Source organism: Pomacea canaliculata, linkage group LG4 (assembly GCF_003073045.1).
Source record: "Pomacea canaliculata isolate SZHN2017 linkage group LG4, ASM307304v1, whole genome shotgun sequence".
Taxonomy (NCBI): Eukaryota; Metazoa; Mollusca; class Gastropoda; order Architaenioglossa; family Ampullariidae; genus Pomacea; species Pomacea canaliculata.
Genome location: NC_037593.1, coordinates 19,868,261 through 19,885,146, shown reverse-complemented (window position 1 = coordinate 19,885,146; position 16,886 = coordinate 19,868,261). Strand labels below are relative to the sequence as shown.

General features: G+C 46.7%; 1 protein-coding gene across 6 annotated transcripts in view; it reads left to right on the top strand.

Annotated features, from left to right (window-relative positions):
* Nucleotides 1–16,886, top strand: part of LOC112561043 (inositol-trisphosphate 3-kinase B-like) — a 38,203-nt gene that overhangs the window by 12,308 nt on the left and 9,009 nt on the right. For 2 of the 6 annotated variants that reach the window (XM_025233193.1, XM_025233192.1), the window contains exon 2: nucleotides 2,381–4,017. The exons of 2 other annotated variants lie outside the window; for them this stretch is intronic. In XM_025233193.1, the coding sequence (XP_025088978.1) occupies nucleotides 3,496–4,017 (522 nt within the window). In that variant the 5' untranslated portion in view covers nucleotides 2,381–3,495. Of the gene's footprint in view, nucleotides 1–2,380; nucleotides 4,018–11,289; nucleotides 13,567–16,886 lie in introns of those variants that run through there. 2 more of the 6 variants (XM_025233194.1, XM_025233201.1) reach the window with 2 other exon arrangements.

Below are 16,886 nucleotides of genomic sequence, written 5' to 3'. Positions count from 1 at the left end.
AGGCTTTCAAAATATTGAAATTGGCTTTATGTCCACTCGGGTACTTCAGTCATAATTTTTCGTTCCACTCTTAACGCCAGCACGTCCACAAATGAGAAAGTGCACATTGTAAATAGAAAACCCATTCCAAAATCAAATTTCATTTGCGAACAAGGTTTTGCGTTACAAGTGCCAGCGTGTTTCAAGATTTGCTTACAGTGCATTAGTTTTATTCCAGCTTTTCAGAGAAAAGTGTCTTTATTTTGGGCGTGGCCGTCAGTCTCAGTCCGAGTATCACGGCTGACAGATGTTGCCGAGGACTGAAGCAGTTACGAAGTGCTGATGCTGTTGGCCGCACCAGGAAAACTTGCAGGTCAAGTCTTTCCATCTTTCGTACCCACAGCTTACATCCCAGCGTGCGCAGGCCAGCCGTAGTCAAGGCAACGCCTTACGTCACACACCACTGCCGATTCCATGGCGAGATAGCCGTGAGACCCTCGCCTGTCGACGGTTGAGACGCAGTTCACACTTCCCCGCGCCTCGATGGCGTCGGTGACTACCGCTGCAAACAGCTGCAGGCTTTGTTCGCTGGAGAAGTTAGCTGCTACAATTATTTTCTCCATGTGGCGATCTGCGAAAGTTGCCCTAACCTGCTAGAGGTCCAGACAAGGGCAATAACTCGTCGCAACTAACCAGTTTTTTTTTTTTTCAAGCTGCTTGGCAGTTCCAGGTGCCAGGTGACCTAAAGGATCTTATCGTCAGGACATACCGCACCGACGGCCGTACTGCATTTCACGCATTAGAAGTTCTAATAAGAGGTTTTTGTTTAAGCACCCTTCGGGTAGTTACTGGTTGTCAGCTTTTACCGTAAACTGGCCACCTTCAGACTAACCCCTCCCCTACGCTTTAGGAGACACCTGCCCCGCTAAAAGCACACTACCAGACACGCTGGTGTAGTTTGTATGTCTTCACAGACTGGTGTCCGCGATGAAGTTGACAGATGCACCGCGATTTACATATACGTTGTTGACAGCCTGTCAGTTTAAGGATTGCTCGGTGGCCAAAACAACAGCCGAGTGCTTAGAATAATGGAAGGTGATAGGGGGAGGGGTGCTGTTTGTTGACGTCACAGAGACTACAGTACTGAGTCCCATCATCTCCTAAGCAACAACTGTTTCAACTTTCTTTGCTGTGTAGTGCTACAGTTGTTACAGCTAGAATCTCACTGCGCAACAAACATAATCATTGAGACATTAACGTCTGATAACGGCTCGAGCAGCCCTTAAGCGCATGTGAAGATTTGTACACATGAGAAAATCCTTTTCGCGAAGCGGACAGCCCGAGTCTCGGCCCACCCTCCCACACAGTACAGGTCGCTGCCAGAAGACCAATGTCAGACGCTCGCTCTCAGAGGACGCTAGGCAAGAGGGTGATCAGACGCTCGCTAGTTGAGAACACTAGGCTAGACTGTGGTCACAGCTACGGAAATCAACTGATGGAAACGCACAAACGACGCAAGCTTCTGTCAGCGGAGAGGCGGCACGACAGCCTACAGCACCGACTAACGCCTGAAGACGCGCTGTCGTCACCAGCTCCGGTTCTCTTGACCGCCTGGCAGTCGTCAGTCTGGGTTTGCGACAAACGTTTGACGAGGAAGTGTTGTTTGGCATTCACACGTTTCCTTAATAAATGACAACAACACTTCGGTCACTTTAGTTCAACAACCGTCTATTTTTAGTATCACTTAACACATTTCCTGAACTTTTGCCTTCTAAGGTCTCATACAAATCACATTTTAGTGCTGCTTTAACTCGGGTCGTTTTAAGTTAGTATAAAAACACTTATATTGCCACTTTAAATCAGCATTAGGCTTTCATGAAAACCTTTCACGAATATGTTTGGAGTCTGTAAGTTGATTTGCTGTCCTTTTTATAAATATATCGTCTTTAAAGTTGAGCATTAGCAGTTCTCTTTTAATCAATCTTTAATCTTGCTGATGTCATCCTTTCCTCGTCAGGCGTGGAGATCGTTTCCAAGTGGTCAAAATCTTCTTGTCGTTGTCAGACGTTATCTGTACTTGATTCGCGTTCTGTTAACTGGAAGGGGCGACTCGCCCTGCTCGCCAATACTGCCGTTATCATCGACAGAGTGCTGACGTCTTCAGTGCTAATGCAGCTGCTCGCCTGAGTAAAAGAGAATAGTCTGGGCCAGTATTCAATCAATCCCTTTTTCATTTTCCTTCTCTCTCCTCACTTAAGCGCTCCCTCCCCCTCACCTTTCCTCGTATGCCCATCGAAAGCGCAGAACAACCTTGCGGTGTCTGCTGTAGCTTTATAGTTACTGAAGAGTTTCATAATTTTAATCGACTGATAAGACTTTTGTTTTCAAACATCGTTGACAGACAGGCGCGAACTCATTTGTGTCACGAGCCGGAAATTGTTTGCTGATGACCCGAGAAAAGAGCCTAACACAAACTTTGGTGCTGAAACAATAACGAAAGGAAACGAGGACAAGTGCGTCACGATCCTTATGTGATCTGGTCATAGACTGGCGTGCGCGTTGACAGCCATCCGAAGAGTTAGTGTCGTGAATACGACAGGGATTTCTGTTGGCGAAGGGTCCCGAGCTTAGAGCACTCGAGACTCATTCTGGGTTTGTGGAGGGCTTCCAGAGCCGTGAGCGAAGGTGTGGCCGCTTACAGACGTGCAGACTTTGGTGGGACCGCAGGCGGTGACCGCCAGCGCGAAGCAAGCCGCGGAAGTAGTTTTGCCCTGTAGCGACAGCTTGTGCGTGCTTGTATGGGTATGCGCGCGCGAGCGAGCGAGCGTTCTCAGCCCTTGTTTACTATTTATAGCTGTGAACTGTGTGGACTTGGGCTCGTCCACTTCTCCCTGCAGGTCTAAGTGATATCCGACTTTGAGCGAAGGGAAAGGAGTTCCCGCACATTCAGGACAGAGGCGACTTAGGAAAGCCAGGAGGGAAGCGGACTTGGGCCAAAATCGCTGTCTTGCCAACTAGTGACCTACATGACTGTGCAAGAAAAATGCAGAGGAAGCTGAATGGCAGCGGTGGCTTCAAGTTGACCGACGAAGTTTTCAAGGCAAGGAGCGAGCAGCTATAGCGACTCCACACGGCGGTGCGGCATCGTGACTTGGCGCCAAGAGCTCGGCGTCCGCTCCTAGTGCACACTGTCAGCTAAATTTAGCCCCACACCTCGAGGACCTCAAGAAAGTGGGTGGGTGATGATGAGAGGGTGGGACTGGTGGTGTGGAGTGCCAATGCGGCTGCGGACGCTGTAATCGGTGATACCGCCGGCACACAGGCGCTGTGAAGTGCTGCACGGCATAGAGCGCTGGACAGTCGCTCGCACACCTTCCCGCCCCCAGCTTGCTTCCGTCGATCGAGACTTTTGTTCACGGGCGATGCGTCCGGTAGGTGTTTGCACGCGTCGCGTCGTGCCAGCTGCTGCAGCGGAAAGTGCACGAGGAATAGCCATTGCCTGCCTCCTAATCCGACATGAAAGACACGTCATCGCAGGCGGCAGGCGGCGCGAAGTATGAGCGGCAAGTCGACGTCACCGTAGACATGGACACCCTCTGCGAGTCCCAACACCACGGTGGCAGCAGCTGCTGCACGTCGTGTGACCCAGCGGCCAGCATGCAGACACCTGCCGAGGACATGGTGACTGTCACCTTTACCTGCGGGGGAGACGAGGATGACGACAGAGGTATCAGCGAGCCCACCACGGGCGGGCGTGAACCTTGGAACTGTTATTCTTTCACCACCACGGCCACGCCGACGCACGCAGGAGGGCGCGGCGGCGGCGACGCGTATCAGGAGCGTGGCCAGGTGAGCAAAGCGGCGTTGATCAAAAGGAGCTCCTCCAGCTTGCAGCCCATCAGCGAGGAAGAGGTGATCGAGATGATGGAGCACGCGGACGTGAGGGAGGTGATGTCCTCCATGCCGCCATGTGACTGTGACGCTTGCCTGCTCAGGGACAGGGACCCTCCCACCAGTCCGGCGCCATCTCTCAAACGGGTAAATGCTTTTTCATTGAAAATTAGAGGCTTTTTGAATAACTTGTTACGCTTATTCACAGACTGGCTGTCACGAAAACACGCACGCCACCCCCTACCACCACCACCCAGCATACGCTCGCACTGTCTCTCTTTATCACAGATTCATCCTGGGTCTGTATCACACGAACATGAATATTATAAAATATCAGCTTTGTAAACTTCACTGACCGTTTTAAAAACGGCAGTAAGTCATCTGTATCAGTTAAAAGGCATCTTGAATTGTGAGCTGTGTACTATTAGTCACTGGGTGAGGCCGAAATTAGGATAATGGGACCCAGCATCCACACTGTACCAGTGGCACATCGTCATCTTTGCCTCCAGTCCGTCTCTGCACTTATACACAGTACATTCTGCATGATCTGTCATTCATTAAATTGGTGTTTTGTCATCTTCTTCAATTATGAGATGGGATAAATACGTCTTATACATTAATTACATATAGTCCTCTCTGTGAGGATGGATTATAATTTATAATATAGGTGTTTTTAAGGTATAGAGAAGTTCACTCATTCGTATTGCTTAAATATTATCTATGTTCATACAACACTATCAGATTCTTGTATCACAAGTACGTTATATTTAATGCGGAGGACTGTTAAACAGTATGCACACGCAATAAATGTTCATAACAACATAAAAACAGTTTGAGAGGTAATCTGTTGAGCTGATAGCATTGCACATAACAATTTATTGTTAAACCGGCTTTTTTGTGTTGAGGGAACAAACAAACTAGGATAAATTAGCTGTGATAAACTTGGATGAATTAACTTGGTAAACTAGAATAAATTAACTGTTGATAAACTTGGACAAATTAAGTGAAACATCGGCTGATAAGTACTAAAGGCTACCACCGCTTCTATCATTGCTATTAACATCGCATCAACAAATGAAATATAAGGGCATATACACAAAATGTGAAGATGAGTTCTAGGTTCACGCAAGACCCGCCTTATGGTTTAAATTTTAATAGGTGTAACTGTCAGACAAGGTGTCGGACATGCTTACATGTCAAGATCTCGATATGACCACTAGTGATATATAGGCCTCACTCTATATACTGGAATTATCATATACGATCCTTCTACATGGTGCTGTCTGCTGCAGCGCTGGGTTGTCACTTTTCTGACAAATTACTCAATTTAGCTGGTCATTTAGAGACAACAACATGTGTACTTAGTAAACACAACTCAAGTACAGGTTTCCAACAGTATCGCCGCAGCAAAACGTGGCAGACATCAGTGCAGTGTACACTGTGCGCTGTAAATTTTAAAAGATCTTGACAGCAGATATTTTTTTAGAAATTTGAAGGAGAGTCTCTTATTCTTTATGAAGCTGCCTTCACGGTGTTGGAGATTTCACGATGATGCAGATAATATGAGGTAGGGGCTGGGTGGTTGGAGTTGGAGGTTAGCGATTGTGAGGTGTGCAGGAGATAAAACCGCCGGTCCTCACAGACACTCGTACCAGCACGTGCGCGCTGTCAGTCCTTAAGTGTGCGCCGTGTGCGTACAGAAGTCGTCTCCTTCTCCTGTGTGCGACTCTTCGAACAGCCTGCAGGTTTATCTCGCCCTCGTGGGGTCAAGGTCTTGGTTGGCCGTGGCTTCAGAGAGCAGGCGCTTGACGTCAACAAGCTCTCCATCTGGTGGCGAGGGCATGTGAGCGGCTCACGATTACTAGCAGATTATCAGGCTAACAGCCAACAGCAGGATATCATTTCCTCATGATGCGTTCGGCGAAGTGTACTCGCTTGTTTGGCCAACGATCTACTCCACCCCATCTTGCTCGGGAGGTGTGTTAGGAACGAGGATGCTTAACGAAAGGATGTAAAAAATGTAGAATAGACTGTTAGTTATTTATCGTAATGGCTACAATGTGTAGTTTCTTAGCATGAACCCGCACACGTGTGTGTGTGCGCGCGCGCGAGAAACTGGAGCTGGTGGGCACCTGGTGGAGACAAGTTTGTGTATCATCGTCGTGTCCGTTAGTCCAAGACGTGACGATAAGCACTCAAGACAAGAAGACTGACGGGTAAACGCGTTCAGAGCGCACGTCCTGCTCTTATAGTGCCTTTGGTTAAGTAAACCTTGATAATTCTATCCAACCACCGTAGTCGCAACGACTAATTAGGGACGTTTGGGTGACAAGTATCGCTAGTGTGCCTCAATCTTAACTCTGTCTGGGATAATGTATTGACTGATATCATTCTAAAGCAAGAAAAGGAGGAAAATTTTACTGTATCGTATGTGCTTATCAATTTTGTTTCTGTTCCACGCTTCTACAAGGAAAAAAAATTTTAAAATAATGTTTAAGAGGCCTTAATATGTGATGCCCATCAATAAATCTGTTTTCCCCAAAACTTTAATGACTTTGGCTGAAAGCCAGATTACTTGGAGTACACTTGAGACTTGAGTGAAGCGCGTGAAACTAATCGGGAAGAAAACAACTTTTATGCTATTTTCCTCTGACAAGTCGACATGACACTGACTGCAGGGAGATATGATGGGTCACACACATTCTTCCTTTTACATTCTCTCTCTTCTCTATCGAGAGCATCCAGATATGTCTAATCGCGCTTTTACTCAGGTAATTGAGCAAGGTTTTTTTTTTCCCAACAGGGGAGATAAGCGTTACAGCTGCTGTAAATTTCCAAGGCAGTGGTTATCTCCCGTATGTACCACAGTCTTTTCTTTCTGTAACTCGTTTACAAGCACACACGCGCGTCAGTATAAAATACCAGCATTAATTCTTCATACATTAAGCGAAAAATAACCCATTGATTGGGCTATTCATTTAGCACTTAAAAAATATTGCTAGTATTTGCTTGTTCACATTTTATAGTGTACTGAACGTTGCATCTGCAGTTACTTTACTGTGTATTTATTGGTGTCCACAGGCAATGTGGAAAGCATAACTGAGAATAAATAATCATGTTAGCATGCTGAATCTGCTACTTATAGAGATTTGATCATCATATCAAAGACCTCCCTTAGGTCTTTTTTTGCACTGGGGGAGGGGGAGTCATTGACTAGTCTAAGATGCAGATCTCTGCTGTTGGTTTCATACTTTTACCTTTGCTTCAGAAGAGTTTGGTGCATTGTGTTCCTGTGAGGCAAGTCCCATTCGTGTTTATTTAGGAATCTGCTGTCATCATCAGGTTAGCAGATCTCCACAAAAGAGTAACAAGAAAAGCAAATTTGGACCATGTTGATCTCAAATCTTCCTGTCTTAATTGCTCCTCAGACAATACTGTAGAGGTACAGTAATAATCTGTTGCAGTTCATATCTTTTTGTGAGGCAATCTGCTAATTTATGTAACTTTAGAATAATATACTAATTACCTATCTCATTCCAGAAATTTCACACTGGTAAGATATAGCCCCCTTAACACTAAGCTTGATAGTAATTATTTTTTTTTAAGAACACATTAAAAGATAACATATTCAAACCTGTTATTTTGCTGTTAATGCTTTTGAAATTGTGAAGATCAGGTGTGAATACTTTCCTTCAGTCATGTCAACATTGCCACACCCAGTTTCTAAGAGCATACAGAAGGAGCCTCTAGCAGCAAGAAAAACAAAATTCAGGCATTATGCTTTGGAAGACATTAAGGCATGCCCAGAGAAGCATAACATTAGTCCAACAACAGGAAAGTGCTGTACTCAGTAGATAAAGTTATGACCATGTGAAGAACTCAGCCTGACATGCTGTTGGTGAAGGGCTTTGTTTGAGACTGTAGGTCAAGTTGAGACAGATTGTGAAGGGCTCTGGCTGACACTATTAAGACATCAGTTGTGAAGGCTTCTGACAAACTGTGGTGAAGTTTAGACACTGGTCTTTAAGACACTATTAGACACACTGCATATTCTCCTGCAAACACTTCATTATTTGTAATAGATATTCATTTAATTTTCTTTTCTGACAAATTCTAGACAAAAGAGAATGCAATTTATAATTAAGGTGTTATCACTGCATAACATACAGTTTGGACAAATATGGGTATTAAATAAGACTTCCTTTTCATTATGACTGAAATACAATGAGGCATTTGATTTATTCAGGAACTGTTAGCGATGCTGGTGACAGTGAAAGCATAATATACTTAAGCAGCAATTAGGCAGGATGTATTAGAGACAGTTTTTGCTTAATCACTGTATGCATGAGATGAAATGTTAAAGAAGTATTTAATTAGCTCTGTAGCGTGTACAGTTGCTTGGCTATTAGCTATTGCCAACAGCATGCTGTAACGGAATCAAAATCTTAGTGTCATGTCCACCTAAAATATTTGTTCTCTAAAACATTTTGTAGTCAAGACATTTTTTCAAGCAGCTACAGTGGAGAGACTCCAGACTCTAAATACTTAATTGCCACCTTCCTCCCACCCACTCCTATATAATGAAGATGTTCCTACACAACCCTGTTAAACAAAGGAATATGTTTTAAAAAATGTTCAAAACCTAACATTTATTGTTTTTAAAAAAAGAAATGTGGAGTTTAACATTGACTAGCAGTGACCGGCCAGATTCAGCTTGGCCTTTGTGGCACACAAACAGCATCTGGCTGTTTTGGTTCAGCTCGAAGCTGACAAATAAGTTTGCGTGACCTGTAGTAGCAACTCGGACTCAAAATAAGATCTTATCTTACAGACTTCACCCTGCAGAACAAGACCGGAGCCTCATACCGTGTATATAGCGTACATGGTGTGTGTGTGTAGGAAGATGTTCGGCTTTGGAGTTAGGGTGGGAAGCAAACTCTATGCTGACAATAAACGACGGTCACATTCTTGTCTCCTTAGTATTTTTATTGAGGGGGGCGGGTGTTTCCCCTTGCACCCCCCCCCCCCACACACACACACCTTCTGATTCCTATGAAACTGTGTGTTTGTGTTCTTCTTCAAACACTTTTTCAAAAAACCAACCGGGTGTTGTATCTCCAACACGGTTGAGTGGTTTAATTGTAGGTAAGGTTAGCGCTTAGGTCACATCTCCTGACCTTGAGTGACCCGATCATTCTTCCCTGAACCCGCCATTTGGGGGATTGCGTCACAAAAGATTTGCAACCGCTCCACTGGGACGGCTGGCATAGACCTGACCTCTGCCTTCTGAACTCCCCTACTAAACCTACTCCTAGGCGGGGTGCCCATAGGGCAGTTCCCCTCCGTGCCTCACTCCGATCTGTGCTGATCCCGATCAGCGAGTGACGTCACATGGTGCTGGCCCCTGCTGTCTCTCAGAATAATTTTCTCTCCTCTTCCATGCCAACAGCTGCCAGAATGTCTCACTTGAAATACTTGCTGGCACTTGGCTTCACTCACACCTGCTTAACCCTCACTTTCAGAGACCTTGCTGAACTCTAGTGAGTTATGGTCAGGTTCTCTGCCTTTGTTCTGGTATATTTCTTGCTAGGGAGGACAGTGGGAAGTGAGTTCAAGTAGACAGGCAGGCGTTTATTTACTTGAGTGATTTCTGTCACACACCTCTCGCCTCTCCCTTTTATTGAGCGGTTTTCCGGCGCATATCGAAGAATCGTTAAATTCCCCGACAAATGCTTGTGAGACATTTTGTTTAAAAGGAAAAGCATACATTTCAGCTGCATGTTCAAAGTGGAAAGCACACTTATTCTTCCGTACAAAACACCATGCATTGTTATGTAAATATTGGGTATCCTAAGCTAGTCAATTTTGCATACATATGGAATTTTTTGTTCCGTTGGTATTTTACAGTTCCGAAAATAGCCACACAGCGCTTTCACAGAAAAGGAATGACATGAAATGAACCCAGCGCGTTTATTTGTCAGCAGTATAGTTGCTTCTATTATTCTTTTATGGAAATGCATTATGAGTAATCAGTCTAAGCCAATATAATATAAAAGAATGTGTTTGCTATAATGTGGTTAATAAACAAAGGTTGTCTGGTGGAAATGAAGCATTTATTTTTCTCTTGTACCAGATTTCGGTTTATATATTGCTTTAGCACATAACAGTATAAAGGATCTTCGGGTCTGCTGATTGAAGTATTATGATTATTACAAAATGTAGTGGTACATAGCATTTTATGTGAAGCTTACTATTTTATAGACACACGCCTTATATTTAACAGTTAACTACATTTTTGAGAGAATGGCGACTAATTAGTATTTTATTAAACAAATACTAATTGTCCTTAAAGGTTGAAGCTGGCCCCATGGAAGAACAAGTTGGTTAAAAAAAAAGTGTGTGTGTGTGTGGGAGGGAGTGTTACTATGCACAATGCGACCATAAGTGTGAGCATAGACACACCCTGGCACTGATCGTCACTTTGAACTGTATTACTGTCAACATTTTTTAGGGGGAAAACGACTTGAACGGCTGGTTAAATGCAGCCACCTTTATTGAGGATCATATATTTTCATGTACTTGAAAATTGTCCACAAAGATAGTCATTTATGACATTTTGCTGTAGGCCTCTCTAAAGTGGCTTTTCGTGTTCGCTGAGAAAAGGTAAGAGAGTTGTAAACAATGTGGACAGAAAAGAGAGCCGGCGTTACCACACAGGTGAGGACAATCCAAGGGGTGTGGTTAAGTGGGGGTGGGGGGTGGACTCTGTTCTATAGGTGCATCAGCTTTGTTATTTAAAATGTGCACTAGATGGAGATTATCGTTGATAAAAAAAAAAAAAACAAACAGAGATGTTCTTACTAAGTTACCCGTGCTGTATATTATTGCACTTTCTGCTAAAGCATGTTGGAAAACTTACCGGTGGTCCCTAGTACACGCAGGTGGCGATTGTGTGCGTCTGTGCATTTTTACAGGACTAGAGATACTAACCGCAGTGGAGAAGCGGCGGTTGGGGCGGATCGAAAAAGGTACAATGACGAAGTGTTTTTGTGTACTGTCAAAACGTTTGGGCGGTGGCCGTGTCTGTGCTTATTTCAACACCTGATGTTTGTAATAGGAACTAGATGGCACATCTATCAACAACGGGCAGATAGCTGACCTGTATGGAACCTGTTCACCAACAAGCACACGCCTTAGCAGCGTTATGCAATGCAGCTGCACACGAGCGATGTCTCGTCAAACGTTGGCGTTATTGACGTGGGTCACGACCCCGATTTTCTTCGCCCTCCATCAGCGACAATTTCAACTTTACAACTCGCGCTCACTCGCAGTTAGCGTAGGGAGAGCTTGTGCAAAAGTTGACCCTGAAGGTCGGAGAGAGAAAAACAACAACGAGAGTGGGGAAGGGAAGCATTATTTATTAGTAGCACTGTACTTGTGGCTTACCTACGACCCGTTCTTCCCCGCCCCACGCCACCATCGAGGGCTTGGTAAAATCTGACAGCAGGGTAACCGCGCGCGGCCTCACACAACTTTGCTGGCTGTTCCTGTCTCACTCCAACTGCACGCTCACTCGCCTGTCAGAAACGAGGTCTTCCTGTAGCCTCGGATAGATAGCGTCCGAGTGAGACACACATACACACCACGCTTCGCCTGACCCCGCTTTTTTTTTTTTTAGCTGTTCGCTGAGTAATGTGTGGCGTTTCTATAATGGAGTCGCTGCTCAAGGCCGTGGATAATGTCAGTGGCAACAGCTCGTCGTCTTAAAGTAACCCGACAAGCGCGGCATGTCGCAGTCGGACTAGGCAACTCGACCCGCCCACGCCTCATCTACAAAGCCGCAAGCACGACGGACAACTCGACACCCGTCCCACGCGCCTACAAGGGCGCACAGCTCCCCGACAGCGTTTGTTTTGCTGCAAGTGGTGCTCGGGGAATGCTGCTGACATAGTTGTGGACAAGGCACTGGCAGCAAGCATTGCAAAACAAGTAGCGTCCGTGTTGCCATGTGGCGCAAACTCGTGCACCGAAAACCGGCGTGTGTAGCGAGGCGAACAAACGACATGAGGCGAATCCGGAAATGTTGATATGACCGTGTTGACAAAACCGAAAGCGAAGCGTCTGAGGTTGCTGGCTGGAGGTGGGTAGAGGGACGTGTCCGAACTCAACAGCTGACAAGCAGTCACCAACAAGTTTGTCAACCAAGCGGGGTGAAACGTCTTGTGTGTTGTTGAGGGAGATTGCTGCCGAGAAAGTGTGTACAGCAGCCATTAAAGAGTGGGGGGCGGTCCACCCTACGTTTTCTTTTCACCAGCAAGCAGAGCGCAGAAGGCGGCGGCCTGCAAACACGAGCGTTCTACGAGTGACATCATACTGTACTGACAGAGCTGGGGTGATGGTGGACAGGTGAAAACAACACACATTCTTCCATCGACTCCGCCGCTGGCTATAGAGACTTGAGGCCCACTAAAGGAGCCCATTCGAACACCTCCACCCCAACCTAACAACGTCAACGCACGTGCAGGTAGGGGTAGGGAGTGTTGTTGCACACCCGCCGCGCGCTGCCGCCAGTGATCCGCAGTAACGCTCGCCGCCTCTCAGCTTGGGAATGACTGTGTCGCCACATGCGCCGCACGGCCTCCGCGTGTCGCCGCCAGCCTGCCATTCGCCGTGCCAGCGTCTGTGACGGCGGATCCCACCTGGGCGGACAGGTGTGCTCTTCTCCTTCAGTTCAGGCGCACCACACTTGGTGCTGCCAAGTCAGGTGCGATATCCACCGTTCGCTGCCACTTTGGTTTCGTCGCAGCGCGATCCGAGCGGCGGCTGAGTTGTTGGTAATCACTGACAGCTGACGCGGGATCACATGGTGTCAGGAACGAGATGGTGATTACAGGTGCGATGCGAGCAAGTTTGATCCATTAACCTTGTTGACAACACGCAACGTTTGACGTCTTCACCTACGGACACCTGACGCTCTAACGACGGTGTGCGCAAGATCTTCCACGACCCGCACCTGCTGGTCTTTCGACGTCTACGTCGACAACAGTTCCAAGAACGCAGCAGATTGTTGACCATTCTGTGAAGGTGCTGAGTGGTGTGAGCTCCTTGCAGTAAGTTGTCTCTGCTAAGCACTCAGCTGCTGTCGTCACAGTCCTCTGGATAATCGCGCTTTGGTCAGCGCCCTATAGAGTAACCGCTTCGAGTGTCGCCGTTAATGACGCGCGAGTAACGCTTCAGCGCTAGTGTCTTACCGAGTGAGCGCAGCCCAACGATAGTCTATCCTTTATATACATACACCTCTGTGCCAGAGACTGACACGCGTCTGACCTTCATAAACACCATCTCGCTGCACGTGACCATGGGAGGTGACAAGTAGGATTGTTTCTGTAGGCACAGGTGACCGACCTTAGCGAGCGTTGGATCCGAGTGGTTGGCATACACGTTACATGAAAAGGGTCATGACAGACCTGGACTGCTGACGTTTCAGTCAAACGAAAAGCTTGCGCTGCACCACCACCGCCACGACGACGACTGGGAGATAAAATGATGGCAGCTGTAGCAGACAGCTGCAGCAGCAGCATGCCCTCCTCCCGGTTCCTGGAGGTGGAGCGTGCAGTGGACACAGATGATGACCTCAGCGACTGGGATGGACCCATTGAAGTGGACCTGCTGGACCCTCCGCTGCCACGTAACAAAGTAGGTAGCTGGTAGCTAGACGCTGATGTAAGTTGCTTATCAGTCTTTTGTTCGCAAAGACGACGTATACAGGAATCGTTTTTAAATAGTGCGACCTGTTCTACTCAGTCGATTGAATGCTATCAAGCAAGTCGGTAGCAATCTGGAATTGATTTGTGTAAGAAAACTAGGTTTCTTTTATATGGACTTTGAAACCTGCATACCCGAGTAACTGGAATTGTTCTCCAGAGGTTAGAGGAAGTGTCATGTGTTTGGTTTGTTGTTGTTGTTGTTGTTGTTGTTGTTAGGTGGGTGTTGTTGTTTTTTTTTTTGGGGGGGGGATCATTTCCTGCTCGGGTTCATTCACTAAGAACAGCAATACATCTTAACAGGCCAGCTGTTGTGACGTGATAATGGCGAGCATACAGTGTCAGAGAAGTTGGGAGTAGAAAGGTAGACCAAACATTAATTAAGATACTTTAATGGTGATTGTCTGTAGGCTGTGCATTTCTTGTGGGGTCTGCCACAGGTTTTGGTTCCAGACTGGGCACAACAGTCAGGACCTCTAACAACTATTTCTGAATAAGCATAAAAATGCTCGAATGGGTTCGAGAAACCATGCTAGCCTGGCTGTATGGGTGGGAGGGTCTCTACACTCCAGTACCCTGGAAAGTGAAAGGATGAAAAAGGGAAAGGATTTGGCCCAATTCAGAAGTGTTTATCGCTGTCATTATGTTATCGCTGCAAATGATCACCGTGGTTTCCTCTCCCTGCCCTCATTTTATTGTCCGTTGAACGGACACGCACACAAAAATGTTGCCGTCGAAACGTTTATTGCTATTCATGGTGACCTCATTTAAAAAAAAAAAAAAAATGGCCATCCGGCAAGCGACAGAGCCGCGTGTTTGAAAGATAAGGTTGATCATGGAAGCTTTTTTGACCCGGTCTTTCACGACTGATTGCTTCATTTCTCTTCCAGTCTTATGCACTTCCTTTTGGTGTATTTCTTTCTGCTGTCCGCCAAGTGTTGTTGTAGCCATTGCTGGTGCTCGCTAGCCGAGAAACACCCACCACTCTTCGCGGCAGAGAGCTCTCAATCGCCCACGCAGACGTTTAACGGCGCGGGGTCAAAAGCTCAGGCATTGCCGATGCACAAAAAACGGGATTAATAGCTTACACGTTGAGAATTTACAGTGCTTGCTGCCTTCAGCTGTCGAGCTTCGATGTCGACATGTACACTACACACTCAGCTTATTTTACAGATGAACTGGGCCTGAAGACTATCTTGCCTCAACACTATCGTATATCGCTCGTGTCAGAATGAAACCTGCCATAGTTCTATTGTTCTTGTGTCTCAGTGGGGAATCCCGTGAGTGGTTCGTAAGCAGTAATAATAGTAAACATAAAAATAGTAAATATTTCCACAGATATTGCTTGTAACTGCTTCAGTACCTCACGATACTCTCACAAACAACCCTAAATAAAATACTTATTCCACCGTGCCACAAACCTACAAAGCTGTGGCAAAAATAAATAAAGTGAACATGTATTTCTAGCTCATCTGTCGGTGAGTTGATATCTGGCCATCTGCTTGTCTTTAAACTTGTTGACAAGACGTTGAAGTACTGAAGTATGCACAGTTAGCGAACCCGTTCTTTTCTTGCTTGAGGGTGAAGAATGGGAGAAGGCAACTGGAGTACCCGTAGAAAATCCCTAACGGTTGGCCCTTATAGCCACGTACGGAAAAAAAAAATTAATGGGTCCTGAGACGGAATCTTAACCCTGGACCTCAAGGTCCACTGCCCTTCTGGCAGCCCATACAGGACGATTGATTAATTAATATTAATATGTGCTATAGCTCTCTCACACACACACAAGCACGCACGCGCGCAAATCGAAGCGTGCTTAATTTCGTGGTAGAAAATTGCCGATAGGGTAATGTTATCATCAACGAAAACAAATACACTTGCGACCTTTTGCGGGAAAACCGTCAGTGTTGACACAGTCGCAAAGATGACGTTAGATTCATTGACCTGGGTGCGCGTGCACTTAGTGTCACGTCAGCCTAGCCCATAATTTATTCAACAGAAACGTGGCAGATGTCTGCTGCTCCGCTTGTTGGCACTGGAGACTAGCGGCACCCACGGCACTGGCGGAGTCCAGCGGATAACAACACGAGCGTTTATCACACGCAGCCAGTGTGACGAGGCACCAGGCTCCTCTCGACGCTGGGGGCGCTTTGACGGAGGCGCGTGCTTCGAATGTCTTTGTCGACACTAGTCTCTCTCTCTTCTCGACAGCCCCTTTCCCCCCCCCTACCCTTTAGCCCCAACACACGCTAGCTTCCTTGTATCTCTGATATACATCTACATGTCTCTCCGCTTCTATTTATAGTACATATCAGATTTTTCGTTCGTGGTGGTGGTGGTTCGAAAAGCCTTATGCCATTGGTACTGTCAGGAGACCGTTGTGTTCATGTGTTCAGCAACCACCGTACCGTGACCTCATGAAAGACCGATGACGTTGTGGGTCGGTATGACGCGGTGCTGTGTGTCTGTATGACAGTGTGTCGTGGATCCCTATGACGCGGTGCTGTATGTCTGTTTGACAGTGTGTCGTGGGTCCGTATGACGCGGTGCTGTGTGTCTGTATGACAGTGTGTCGTGGATCCCTATGACGCGGTGCTGTATGTCTGTTTGACAGTGTGTCGTGGGTCCGTATGACGCGGTGCTGTGTGTCTGTATGACAGTGTGTCGTGGATCCCTATGACGCGGTGCTGTATGACAGTGTGTCGTGGGTCCGTATGACGCGGTGCTGTGTGTCTGTATGACAGTGTGTCGTGGATCCCTATGACGCGGTGCTGTGTGTGTATGACGGTGTGCTGGCAGTGTGTCGTGGGTCCGTATGACGGTGGCAGGACTATCCGGCGACAACCTCGACAACCGACATCTTTCACTGACGCGCAGAACTGACGTAGGTAAATGAAAACCGCTATTGCACTGTCAAGCTTTCTGTTTCTGCCACTGGCACCGCTCCGTCAACAAAGCGTCAGCCCGCGTTAGCTCTGTTGTCATGGTAACTGCACTACCAGGTAGGGACGGAGAAACCCAGCGCGCTTCCCTGCAAGCCATATGTAATACAAGCAGGTTATAACCATTGATTTCTGGTGTCTCTGTAATTACTCAAACAGGTCCGTAAAGGTTTCAGACCTTAGATCGTAGAGAGGCCCGCCCTTGAACTTTTCGCATCCGGAAGCTGTATTTGTATTTGGTGAGTTAGTATTGGGACAACATTGCTGTGGGTAGGGGGCATTGCGGTGTAACTGGCCACATCTCGACTTG